Source organism: Corvus cornix, chromosome 1A, assembly GCF_000738735.6.
Source record: "Corvus cornix cornix isolate S_Up_H32 chromosome 1A, ASM73873v5, whole genome shotgun sequence".
Classification (NCBI taxonomy): domain Eukaryota; kingdom Metazoa; phylum Chordata; class Aves; order Passeriformes; family Corvidae; genus Corvus; species Corvus cornix.
The window spans coordinates 23,683,772-23,697,481 of record NC_047057.1 but is presented as its reverse complement, the minus strand read 5'-3'; the positions used below and the strand labels follow the sequence as shown (position 1 = coordinate 23,697,481).

The 13,710-nt window shown below is 35.2% G+C and overlaps 1 protein-coding gene across 1 annotated transcript in view; it reads right to left on the bottom strand.

Moving 5' to 3' along the window:
* CTTNBP2 (cortactin binding protein 2) overlaps positions 1–13,710 on the bottom strand; it is an 81,529-nt gene that overhangs the window by 42,830 nt on the left and 24,989 nt on the right. Inside the window, 2 exon segments of the mRNA XM_039570489.1 lie at positions 2,078–3,728; positions 8,384–8,608. Of these exon segments, the coding sequence (XP_039426423.1) occupies positions 2,078–3,728; positions 8,384–8,608 (1,876 nt within the window).

Here is a 13,710-nt window from a genome sequence, read left to right as displayed (position 1 = left end):
CTATCTTTGAGAATTTTCTCTGAGAATGGTCACACATTTCATAAGAAACACAAATTAAATATTTGGGGGCAGAGTCTGATTGAAAAGAATGATTGTTCTCCTAAGAAAATAGTTAATACCTCAAAGCACCAACTCAAGCAAAAACAATACATGGAGTTATGAAGAAAGGCACTAGTAATTTCACTTTTAAGGTATAAGGCTTATTCTTCTAATGAATGATCAATAACTATCTTAAATGATTACCAAATACCAGATAATTAATGTAATACTAACTGTTATATACACCTAATTCATGCTGATAGGATTTGTGGAAGACAACGTCTTGCCTACAAAAACTATTCACTTAGAAGCTGACTTTTCCAGTAATTTGTTCTATGTTCATAAAATCTTAGATTTTGTTCTTGAAATCATTTTTAAATTATGTTATGGAGCCTAATAGCACTTGAAGGCAAATTAAGTTTGGAAAAGATTTAAATACTGGGAGACTAATGATCTATCTGACATGGCAACCAGACTCATCTTGGAATACGAATTTAAGATGAAAATTCAGGACTTCCCTATGAAAAACAGCAAACTAATAGGCAGTAATCAAATCCCAGTATTGTTGACTCTGAGGAGTAGTAGACAAAGGGAAGGATAAAATTTCTGAGCTCACATTTTTATGGCACAGTTCAGAAAGGAGAGAGGATTCTGACAGTATGGTGTGACAACTAAATGCTAGAAGGATGACCAGGTTACTCCTGATGCATGTAGAAAGTCTTCAGTGAAGTGAAATGGGAATAAAAATTGATTAATAACAGGAAACCTGGAATCTCCTATATATACACACTCAATTTTGCCACAGACTGTTTTTGGAATGGCTTCCCCAGGACTGGTGCTTGAGTTTAACTCACTTTTTAGTGGTGCAGCTACCAAGAGAAAGTGGTTGGTTACATGTTGGAAGCAGATTGGCTGCGCAGGGCTTTTATACCCTACAGACTATGATGCAGGGACTAGAGTTATGAGGGACTGAAGTACCATAACTGAACTGAGAATAACTGTTGAAAGCTTGAGACAATTCAAACATTCTTCAACACTGATGAAGGTCTAAAGTGTTCCGTAACTGTGTTCCTTTTTTTTTTTACTGCAGTGCAAGTCAAGCTAAAGAGGAGCTTCTACCTAATGTTCTAGTGCTACTGATCCCAGCAGGGAAATATGTTAATAAAAAGGTTTATAGGAGATCTATAATTCACTGAAACGTAGACCAGTATTGTCTTTGTTCACTTTAATGCCACCAAGAAGATTCCGTGAAGCTGGTGGCACATTAGCTAGTCCCCACCACAATGCAAAATGAGTAGCAGATACACATATTGACTCCAGATTTAAGATTATCAAGTTAGATTTTAACTTTTCAACAGCGAATTTATGCCTATATTTGTTGAAGTAAACCTGTGAGATGCCATACATGAGTATTAACAAAGCCTACAACCAAAAAAAGATCTATAGAAAAATAGAAATAAAAATGAAACGTATTCTACAGGCATGTAGTGATATATGGGAAACTGCACTGTTATACAGGCAATTACATGTATTAATGTGCAACCATCTACTGCTGTAGCAGAATACCATAGGCCCAGCTATGCCCTATTTTTTAAAAGGGCATAAAACTCACAGAGCACAAAATACATATTCCATGGAAGATCACTTGCAGAGGTAATCAAAACATCATTTCAGACTGAGAAAGCATTTTGAAGTCCAAAATACTAGCATAACCAAAAATATATAAAATAAATTTTTAAAGGAATTTATTTAATAGACTATAATCTGCAGCTCACTTAATTTAAACATTAGTCCTCTTTATCTTTAAAAAAAGCCTTCAATATGGAGACTTCCTTGAGGAAGCAAACTAATTCATAACATTACTAAATCAGCAAAAGAATTCCCATGCCCCTGGAATGTGTAAAAAATATAAACAAAAATTTTAGCTTCTAGAAAGCAAGAAAGAGAAAGTTACAACAAGATAAAGCAAACAAGACATAAAAGAAAACCAAAACATTATTTTTGAGGGAGACAGTTTGTAGCATATCAATCCCTTTACCTGATGCTGTTACCAGGAGGCTGTCTGAATCACATGGTCTACAGGATGAAGCACTAACAGGGTTTATGGAGGAGCTACAGGCAATGGTGGTGGGAATGACAAAGGAATTTTCTGAACATGCAGGTTGGTTCAGTCCAGGGAAGTGGGAAGGCCAGGCACCCACCTGAGATGAGGCTATGGCTGGTATGGCACAGCCTGCAGGTGCCACAGATAAATCTATAGCAGGTTTTGGTGGCAGCTGAGGTGAGGACTTAGAAATAATTTCCTCATTTATTACCCTGATTCCTTGTGGTGAACTTGAAAGAGGTGAGGTCATGGTTTTGTTGTCAGTTTTTGCACTTGTATTTGGGGATCGATTACTATCCATTAAAACTTTAAGCTGTGGGTGTGGTGGAGAAGGAGCTTGTGAAAGCCCTGGTTTTTTAGGAGGAATAGGTGGAGGGTTTCCTCTGTCAATTCTTGATACACTTGGAGTCTTTAAAGTCACTCTACCGACTGGGGGGTAAGTGCCAACTTCCACTGAATGTGATGTCCCTGGCCGTGATGGAGCGCTACTCTGAGGGCTTGTAAATCTTGAAAGAACTTGGGTAACAGTATTCCGAGCTGCCTGCTTGGCAACTAGGTTGTCACGACTAGTAGGGGATACATCTCTTGAGGGAGGGCTTTGGGTTGTGTTTCCATTTTGGTCTTGATCATTTGTATTGGCCTGAAATCTAAATCTAGCTGCTTGGATTCGTGGATTTAGGCCTGGATGGCCAGCAGTGTTGGCAGATGGTGAATGCAAACTGTGTATAGATGAAGCAAGCGAGGAATTCTGAGCTGTGGCAGTTGGTGTGGTAGGGGTGCAAAGGGAATTACTATTTGAAAAAGGGGAAGCGCTACTTGATAAATCAGGGGATGAGCCTGTACTCGGTCCATTTTCTTCAATCCTGTTTTGATTCTGTGCAAGAACAGGAGTTGTGGGGGGGACAAGCTCACTAGATGAAGATTGCCGATCAATGACAGGCTTCACAAATGCTGCATTGGCACACACGTTCGTTTTTGTATTGCCAGACACTACTGGGCTCACTGTAGAAGGCTTTATAGAGACAGTCAAAGGCAACTTCTTAGCATTTTCTATGCTACTGTCCATCATTACAGTATCTGTTTGACAGGCAACAGTTCTTGAACTTGGTTCTTCTGTTTCAATTGAAACAGAAACAAGACTCCTATCGCCATTTTTCTGAGAAAGATTAGCTTTACTTTCATTCTCCTTTTTTAGTTGTTCAATCATTTTGATCATTTTATCTCTTTCTTCTCTGAGGTCACTGGTGTGTGTTTCCTCTTTATGAAGTTTGGCACGCAACTGTTCTCTCTCTGTGTCAAACTCAGACAGCTGCTTTTCCATTTGAGCTTCCATTTGTGTACTCCTTTGTTTCTCAGCTGCAAGAGACTCCTCCAATTCAGTAGCCTTTTTCTTTTCCTCTTCAAATTTTGACATCACTTCTTCCAGTTTCTGGGCTTCTTCTACAATTCTGCCAGACAACTGCTTACACTCTTTCACTAGCATCAATACTACATGCTTATTCTTTCCACGTTCTTCTTCAAGACGAGCAGATAGCTTTTTGTGCTCCAGCTCAAGATTCTGTAACTGAGATTTTTCCATTTCCAACTGTGAGAAAACATAGAATATAATTCTCATTAACAATTCTCATTTCATAATAACCTAGTATTAACCTGACATTGATATTTTAATCTTTGAGAGTGTGACTAAAATGAAACCAGGAAGGTGATTCATGATATCTAACGCAAGTGCATATAATCTTATACAAACAAAACGAAGAGAGCGCCATCTCTGAAGAGCAGTTCAGAAACTAAGTAAACTCTTTTACTTTCCTCCGTTGACAACAGAGAGACTCCCCAAAGTGGTTAAACACATCTCCTGATTGATGGAGCTACCTGTTCTCCAGAAATTCGACATAAGACGTAACATAAAGTCATCTCAGTAAAGGAACCATACACAAGTAAGAGATGAGCTTTGCAAAGGATCTTTGAGGCCAGAAATGAAAGGGTTAGATTTTATCTCTTCCTCCAGCTGAAGCAGATTAAGTCCATCATGAATATAATTGGTATCCTGTATCTTGTTTTAACATTTATAAATAAGACCAACTTTTTGGCACAAGCACAAACGTTTTCCTGTACTTACTAATAGTGGAAAGTCTCATTGACATCAGTAATGTATAAACTATGTTATAAGCTAGAATCAAAGAACTACCTACCAAAATGCAGATAATGGGTAAGAATAATTTTTCCCCTTATTCATATAGTCATTGACTCTAATTCATTTTGCCTACTGCTTATGCTTTTATTCACCGAACCTCTTCTAGGAAAGCAATGCAAAAATATGTAAATACACCATTTTAGAAAACATCTATGAGGAAAAAAAATCGTTGTGGGAAATGATATCTACATTTTAAACATCATCTTGGTTTCAAATACTTCAAAGCCTGTTTAGCAGCATAGGGTATGGCATTAATAGCCATTGCTAATTAAAAATAAGGCATGGCATTATCAGTCATTGCTAAGCAAACTCTATCAGCAGCAACATCTCTTCAGTTCTGTTAATGAAAGTACAGCTGCAAATTAAATTAACAAGCTATTAAAATGACACTGTTTAGGAATGGTCCCAATCATAGTTTACAAGTGAAAAAAAAACCCCTTATTTTTTTCTCAATGATTTCATTGTGTTTTCAAAGTATATAACAGCATTTGCATGGTTCACTAGCATTTCAAAACAAGCAGAGCATACAACCATTTCTTTATTTGTTAAAATAGGTTCAAAAATCATGGGAAATGTATACAATTTCTAAAGCTTTGAGATGTAGAAAGATTACAGCAAAAATATTTTTTGTCAAAACTTTCTATACTTTGTTATGCTGCTATTTTGTTTTCAGATGAAGTTCTGGTTCTATTAATTAAGTGTTGTGAAATTACATTACTTCCAAATAATTACAAACAGATTTTCATATATAAGTGGCATGAAATCAGCTTACCATACTATTATAATACCTTATTTGTAAGCATTGCATCTAAATGAAGGATCCCTAATATAAATGTAAATCCTCTATTTGATTTCAAAATACAAAAGCAGCATTATTTTCTCATTTTACATTGTCTCCTATGTGTCTCTCCCTCTTGTTCTTCTTTTGGCTGCATCATCTTGGATAGGAAAATCCTCTGAATATTTACATAGTGTTTTTTTCCTTTAGATGACAGATTTGGAACTAGCTACAATTATTTATGAGTTTATGAACTAACTAGAACCTGATTTTTGAAAAATGCACTACATGCTTACACTGTATCATATCAGTAATAAAAACATCTGGAAATGTGTCCTAGAACGATTTGAAAAGGGGTAAAAAAGGATATTGAGAAAAAATAGCGTCCCTCAAAGAATTAACCAACAAAGGCTGGCCCTTCAAAGGTGAGAGACAGTATGCCTTGTAAGAAAATGCTGAGGAAGCTTGGCTTGCATAGTTTAGTGAAAAACAGATAAAGGGATAATCTAACATCAACCTCATTTTGAAGGGCCCTTACAGTGATAACAAGAGTCAAATTCTTCTTGGTAATGGTAGGTGGAGCTCCATAATAAAAGGTTATAGAAAAAAAACCTTGCCCTTTGAGAGGCTCAGTCTTGGAAAAGGGTTCTTCACAAGGACACCAGTGCAGAAAAGCTGCAGTATTGCCATTCCTGGGGGTTTTCATGACTAAGCAAGACAAATTCACAGATGACCAGATGTACGGATGATGATAATCTGCTTTAAGCACAAGGTTAGACTAAATTACACCAACAGGCCCTTTCCAACCCACACTTGCCTTTCTTTGAGCATGCATCCCAATACTAACTCCTCTGCAAACTCTCAACAATCAAGAACTGTCACTTTGATGATCTCTTTTGCGTTCCCAGGAAAACTCAAAATTAATTTTCACAGCAGCTCCAAGAAAAGCATTCAAAGAGCTGGAAGAGGATGGAGAATTAACACAAACAGATGACATTTGAGAATTAGATGTTTGTATATGGTAAGCTATGACTTACAGTCCTTTGTGCACCTCCTTGATTTTTCTACATTTTAGTGTATTTTTATGCCTTGATTTTTGTGATCAAATAAAAATTTTATTCATAGAATACTTTCAAGGTAATTATATTCATAGATATTAAGTCCCCCCCAGAATAAGAGTTCAGTCTGAGTCTGTTTGAAGTTCAGTAATACCCAGAGAAAATAAACACAGCTGTACACAGACTTCATTATTTAGAGTGGGACAGTGAAGCAATTCCAAACACAAAGGCAGGGGCACTACACATTTAGAGAAGGAGGAACCACTCTTGGAGGAAGGGGTGCAGCTGGCTTGTATTTACGTCACATTTGTCTAGGCTGATTTCTTTTCCTTATACTGTGTCACGCTACTTTGTTGAACATTTTTTTAAGTCAAGTCCCTCAAAACACCTTCATTACCCTCTTCAACAGAAGGATTTGAGAGATGAAGAAGAGATAGAAATGTGGAACTAAGGGAAGGTAAATGAATGAATGGTTTGTGAATGAATGGAGATGGCTGAGAGATACATCATCCACACCCACAGATACACCACAAACCCACAGAGTTTAAGAGTGTCCTGTATTAGAAATTGCATTTCTAATGGAGCTTAAAAGAGGAAGATGTAAGTTCAGTAGAGAGTCATGCACACAGCTGCTCAACAATATGCAGATTGTTTTCAAAACCTTAAAATTAAGAATTAAAGAAAAAAAAGGCTCATGTATTCTTCTAGGAAGCAAAAGACAAAACCATCCTTTCCTGTACAAACAGACTTAGAGATATAGACTTTGGTAAAAAAAAGACAAAAAAGAGGACAAAATTTGAATTTACTTGTTAATACACTGACATAATCTTAATATGTGAGCCTATCTTAGGTCCATGTATCTGTGCTTATGATAAAAGCCAGAGATAGATGAAGAATTTATGTACAAGAAGAGACTTGTGGCCATGCACTCAAACAAGAAACTAATTCAACTGTCCTGGCTGATGTGTCAGGGTTTCTCCCAATATCCTTTTTCAGACAGAACAAGTAAGGTTGCTTGCCCTTTCCTATTTTTCTATTTACTGAAAAAGCATATGAGAAAGAAAATTAATACTTAAGAGTTCTCAGAAAGAAGTGCAAGGTATGTACCAGTAACAGTTCACTCCACACTAAACTGTTTGAAGACTTACATATCATACATAAAGTTTAGCACTATTCTCTTCTTTTTAATCTGTTTTCCTGAAGTTTTAACAGAGCAATGATGCTTAAACTAAACTAAACAACAGAGCTAAAGTAACAACAAAATGTTTACTGGTTTAATTTAAGCATGTATTTCCAGCAGCTTCCAGTACTTTTGCGTCCATGTTTTTTCCCAAAGAGCAATCATTACCAAAATCAATTTTATGTCAATTGTCTTAGCATGTTTTTTGTTTGGGGGTTTTAAAGTCAATAGAAAACAGTCACCAAAAAGCAGTATCACAGCAGTAGAAGACATTCTATCCATCTTATACCCAGTGAGGATGATTAAACACATACAGAGCATTTTTTTTCTATTTATTCAAAAATATCTTGTCTAGATTAATCTGTTATATGACTGTTTCCTCTCTTTCCTCTCAGAAACCCTCCCCCATCAATATATTAATTTTTAGCTAGGTTTTAGGAACCTTAACTTACATATTGGTGAAATACATGCAACCAACCATTCACTTTCAAAATGAAAGCTGTTTTATTGTCAATATGGCAGTTTTTTCTGCAACATACTTGTCCCAAAAGAATTTTCTTTTTTACAGCAAATGTTCTAAATATGCAAAAAAGTATTTTTAGAGTTATAAATCATTTTTACTGATTTATGAAATAGAGCCACCTAATATAAAATTCAAATAAATTATTTATTTTACTCTATTCAGCTTAGAACAAAAATAACAATAAGTCCTCAAGGCTCCAATGGTATTGGTTTAAAAATATATTGTGATGATGCTATCCCAGCTTACATTGAGCTATCTACTTATATATCCACTGTATCAACTTGTACCAGTTATATTTAATTTTTTCCATAAACAGAGCTAAATTCACAGAACAAATGAAGTGTGCCTACAAAATATCACCAAAAAAACAGCACCTCCGTCTATATGAAAATTAAGTGGCAACATTTTAACCCTCGTAATGTTAATCAAGACAAAGATGCAAATTAAAAAAGTGACATGAAAGAACAAATCAGGAGAGGGAAAAGGAAAAAGTCAACAGCAGGATACCTTCTTTTGTCTGTTTTCAGCAGCAGCCAACTGAGCCGACATTCTTTCTTGCATTTTCCTGCAGTGAGCCATAACAGCTTCTAAAATGGACAGAGGGTTCATGCATATTGGCTTCTTTTCTTTATCACCAGCACCTGCCTCAAAGTCTCTCTGAAGAGCCAGAAATGGGTCACTCAGATTAAATCTTCCATATCGCTCCTGGATAAAAACCTCTTTGCGCCGGGCCTAACAGAAGAAAAAAGCAAACCAAAACCAGAGAAATAAAACTCAATGCATTCTTTCAAGTACAACCACACATAGAAGAAACTTAAGACTACAGGGAAAATAATATATGTCTTTTAAGGTTTTAAAATATTTTCTTCAAGTACGCATTTACAATTGCTAAAAGAAAAATATTCCTCAAAAAATCAGAAAAAACCCCCACAGTGCAGAGAAACACTATGAGAAAGATGTCTCCAAAAATAGAGAAAAACATTTATCTGTGACTTGGTTCAAACTCAGTTTTGAAGAATAAGCAAAAAAAAAAAAAAAAAAAAAAAAAGGGAAGAATAAACCAATTCTGAGATACAAAAGAGGAGAAAGAGGGCAAATGCTTACCCAATGGGTTAGCACACCATTTGGGAAGCTTGAAGTTAAAATTTTAACATATGAAAAGTTCATGAACGATAACACACATTTCAGGGCATGAGAAAACAAAGAAGATCATAAGAACTATGTTAGGAAAACTCCTCAAAGACTAACTACGAGTTACATACCTTAGTGAATGCCCAACTTTTTCTATATATTGTCCACAAAATTGAAATGTTGTCATAAATGAGAACTTGTTTGGAAAAAAAACAAGTGTGCCTACATATTCTGATGCTTGAAATACTTCTAGTTTGTTTTTCAATGTGATAGTATAAATAGAAATTGAAAATCTTTATTAAAAAGACCAGGTCTTTGGAGCATAACTTCAGAAAAAGCTGACAGAGTTCACTCAGACCTAAAGTCTAGTTTGGCTTACAAAGTCAGGTAGTGACTGGTTGAAGAGACAAAAATAAACTGATGGAACCTAGTTATTTTTTATAAAGTGCCTTGCAAGTAATCCCTAATTAGTCTAGTATTTTAATCCCTTCATTTATAATTTATAAAATAAAACAGCTAGTTCTAAAGGTAATATTACAAAACCAGGGGGAGGGGCTGTATTTTTAATTTTTGGTTCTATGAAATGAAGTTACAGGACAGTATCCTGTATCTTAGGAATTCAACCTTCATGGAAAGGAAACCATTAAAACCAAAAACCTTAACATAAATGGATTAAATTGCTAATCAGCCAAGAAAGATGATAAATCCAAGCAGGTTAAGAATTTAAATAGAGAAGGATGCACAGTACATATATAAATTATCAACAACTTAAAAGCCACTTAGTTTATATAGAATGAGACATCAAAATAAAGGAAAAAACAGATGTAGCAGGTCTGGTGTAAATATAAAAAGAAGTCGACCAAGAGCCCTCATCGTTAAATCCAAAGAAAAAGCAAAGAAGATTAACTGACCTTAGAGGAAAAGGCAATCACTTGTGCCTTTACAGATTGTCAACCAGTGAAATAATGTGTCTTTTCCAGTTTTTTCTATGACCCCTGACCAGCTGTCCTCTTGACACATACTAAATGCATATAATATGAATATATTCTTTGAAATGTTCTCTAACATGCACAGCAATTAATAGAGCAAGGCAAAAAGACTCAGTGTGCACTTGCCAAAATAGTAAGAGGACCAGGGGTTCGGATTCATTAACCAAGAAAAGGATGAATCTATATAATAGGGATGAGCTCCATCTGAATGAAAATCAAAACCACAATTAAAGTGGCTATTGGAAAATGTGGAAGCTAACTACTGTGGAAAAACCAATAGGTCTCAAAAAGCACGTGGTTTGGAATGACAGACTGGCTGAAGCCATAACTGCATAACCTCAAGCACAGGGTAAAACACATTAGCAACTCTCAAACCATAGACAGCAAAATCATGTAAAGATGCATCCAACTCAAAGGGGAACTAAATGTAAAATATTAAAACAAATTATTCCATGTTTTTATACAAGTATTGTAAATATAAAATACAATCACTGGATGATTTCATGGGTTGAAAATACACAATTTAAAAAGAAGGTACCAGAATAAAAGAAAAAGCAGAAACTTGGTAGAATGGAGATGATGGGTATTTTCCCAAAACTTAGGCACAAAGTGATGGAAAGACAAACTAGGCTTGAGGTTTTTTACAAGATTCCTCCAGCCTCTGAATAATACTTCTGTCCCTTTGCAATTCACAAAAATACATCAGATGAGAGAAATAGAAATGCTAGAATCAGAAATTTTTTCTCTTATAGTGTCCTTCTTTACTGAATTTCAAGTCATAAGAGTTAGTAGCAATACCATGATATTTGCTTTTCATGGCAGTCATTATTTGTAGAATATACAGTCTAAAATCATACAGGTAATTACTCCTTTAAAAGAGTGTCTGCATAATTTGGTGGTTGTGTTAAAGCAGCATTAGCAGTGTCTCATATATTAACTTCAATTGCATAGCTATTTATAGAGAAAAGAACAGTTAAACTGTTTATTGGTGAATAATTAACTGAATAATTTTCAAACAGAACATTTTCAAAAATAGAATATGTACCTGCTATAGGAGGTCATGAGGACCACTGCATTGTGAAAGGTGCTATATGAATTTATAAATCATCAGCTTTAGTTTTCTGCACATACTCATTTGCACAGCAATGAACCTTTTAACGGAAGGACTGAGACTGGAAGTATTTAAAAGTATGAAAGATGTCCATGGAAAACGATACTTTTTTCAGCCTATGTCAGTGGTACACAAAATCATTACTTAAGATTGGAGATAAATCCTTCAACAGGTAACTGCTAATGAAAAGTGACAGCAGGCACACACAAATCAAGACAAAGTATCTAAAACCAAAGATAAAACCCCTTTAAACAGTTAATTTATGGAATTTACTACCGCAATAGAGCAAAAGATTAACTTACTTAAAACAGCTTTTTAATTCAGTCAGTAAGAACATCACATTTATACAGAACTTTTAAATCCTTTCACAAGACCTGAAACATTAAACAAGAAGACCAAAATAAAGCTACTAAAAAACCTAAACCTTGAAGTTTTTTGATGGCTGATGTGTAAAATTATGTTATTATGATCAAGGATGGACTACCAAAAAAAAAATAGATCTGAAAAACATCTTCAATGTTTTCATTTTGATCATTTAAAAAATGATCAAAAGGTACAACACAGCTTCTATTCAAGGAAGAGCTAAGTAGAAGTAGGACTTTTCAGTGTGAAACAGAGACAATCAGGGAGAAAGGTGCTTGAGGTCTGCAGGCTGACAGGACAAGTAGCAATTGTTCCATGATCTAATGAGGGAGATTTGAGTTGGACAGAAATTCTTTTCACTGAGAGCAGATAAGCACTGGAACATGTTACCCAGGGAAAACACATAACTTCTATCATTGGAAGATTTCCCAAGACAGATTGGATAAAGCCATCTGTAACTCAGTCCATGTTTGACCTTAGTCCTGCTTTAAGAAGATTGGACTGAATGATCTCTCAAGGTGCCTTCCAACCTACATTACTTCATGATTAGTGATTTTTTCTAGACTGTTGTTTTTGGGGTTTTTTTTTGTTAGCTTATAGATGCTGGTAATCTTGTCAAGTAATAAACAACAAAAATGAGTTCTCAGAGGAAGGAAAAACAATAAAATATTTGTATAACAAGTCTTATGTCTTGATTTGGATCATGACAATACTTTGGGAAATGACCTGGGAAACAGAACTTTTAGTCTGGGATATTTTCAAAAATAAAAAATTAGTACTAAACAATCCCTAGGGATTATGCAGCTATACAATACAAGGGGAAGGTTTATTCTCAAGTTTTCTCTCCTAAGTCTGCAGCCAACAAGAAACTGAAGGATCAGGCTGTTACGATAAACTGCTTCTTTTATGACTCTCTCAGGGAGCCTGTCTCCTACCACATACAGCAAGACACCTCATTCATCCCACACCAACCTTTTTCAAGTTACCTCAAGTTATCTGCAACCTACCTCATGGAAATTTTCACTTCTTAACCTGACCTTTTTGCAGTCACTAACCCTATTTATCGACTGGCAGATGAAGGTGGGCAGTGGGGTGTGCAGGGAGAGGAACAAAAGGAATGAAGATATCTGTACAACGGCCTGTGGGAAAAGCTGCAAAAACAGTGTAAGAACTGGTCTGTAACTATTTGTTTCTTGCATTCCACTTCAGAAGAAAACAAAAATTTATTTTCAGTGACCAAACTGAGAATTATGAAGTCTAATTAGACTTCTTCCTCTGTTATTGAAGTAAGAATGTAAGGGGACAGGGAGGTCTTCAAATAGTATGCATTTTACTGTGGACTTATAGCTAAAAGCATAAAGCTAGGAAAAAGAAATACGATCGATTAATGTATATAAGAAATAAGCCAAATAATGAAAACCAAAAAATTAATCATATAAGCTATATTATTTGTTTTATATTCTTAAAAATTTATGTTGATATTAGTTATATATATTTGTTGAAAAGAGTTGTCATAATTAGCAACATAATATATATAAGCAACAGTGCTTTTAAGGTTAATACTGTATTTTGCCCCCAAAGCATCTCAGAGTTACCTCTTCATTTATCTGCCAAGTTAAGAGAGTTCAGCAGGTCCAAGTCTTCCATGCAGCAATCAATGATAAACATCAAAAATAGGACTGCATGTCCTACGCTGCTGGGGAACAACGGAACTGAATTAAAGCTGCCCCAGAACCCTTAAACAAAATTTCCTTCCTTTCAAGATCATTTGTTGCTCTGATTAATTTCCTTTTCCACATTTATGAAAATTGTTTCAACAGATGTTGACAGATTCATATTAATATTTTCTCTTGGAGTGGTAAAAAGTTTTCTGAAACTAACCAGTACAGAAGAGGAGGCAGTAAAAGCTTATTTTATGTGTTATGTTAAAGATGAGGGTGAGCTGCTCATTCTAAATAAAACTGAAAGGGTAACATTTTTTTAAAAGAGGAAGATGTCTGAAAGAGAGCATGTTTATAAATCTTCTTCAATGAAATTATATACTTTCTTGAAGTGACTTTTTGTAGCTATTCAGTTAAGCAAAAGAAAATTATCAATGAGTATATACTCACAATAAAAGCAGTAATTTCAGATACACCTGCAAAATACCAGACTGGAGGACATCACGCCTTACTATGATTAATTAAGAATCACTCTTTAAAGAATGCTAGCAATTTTCTTACACAGTTTGGTTTGGGGGC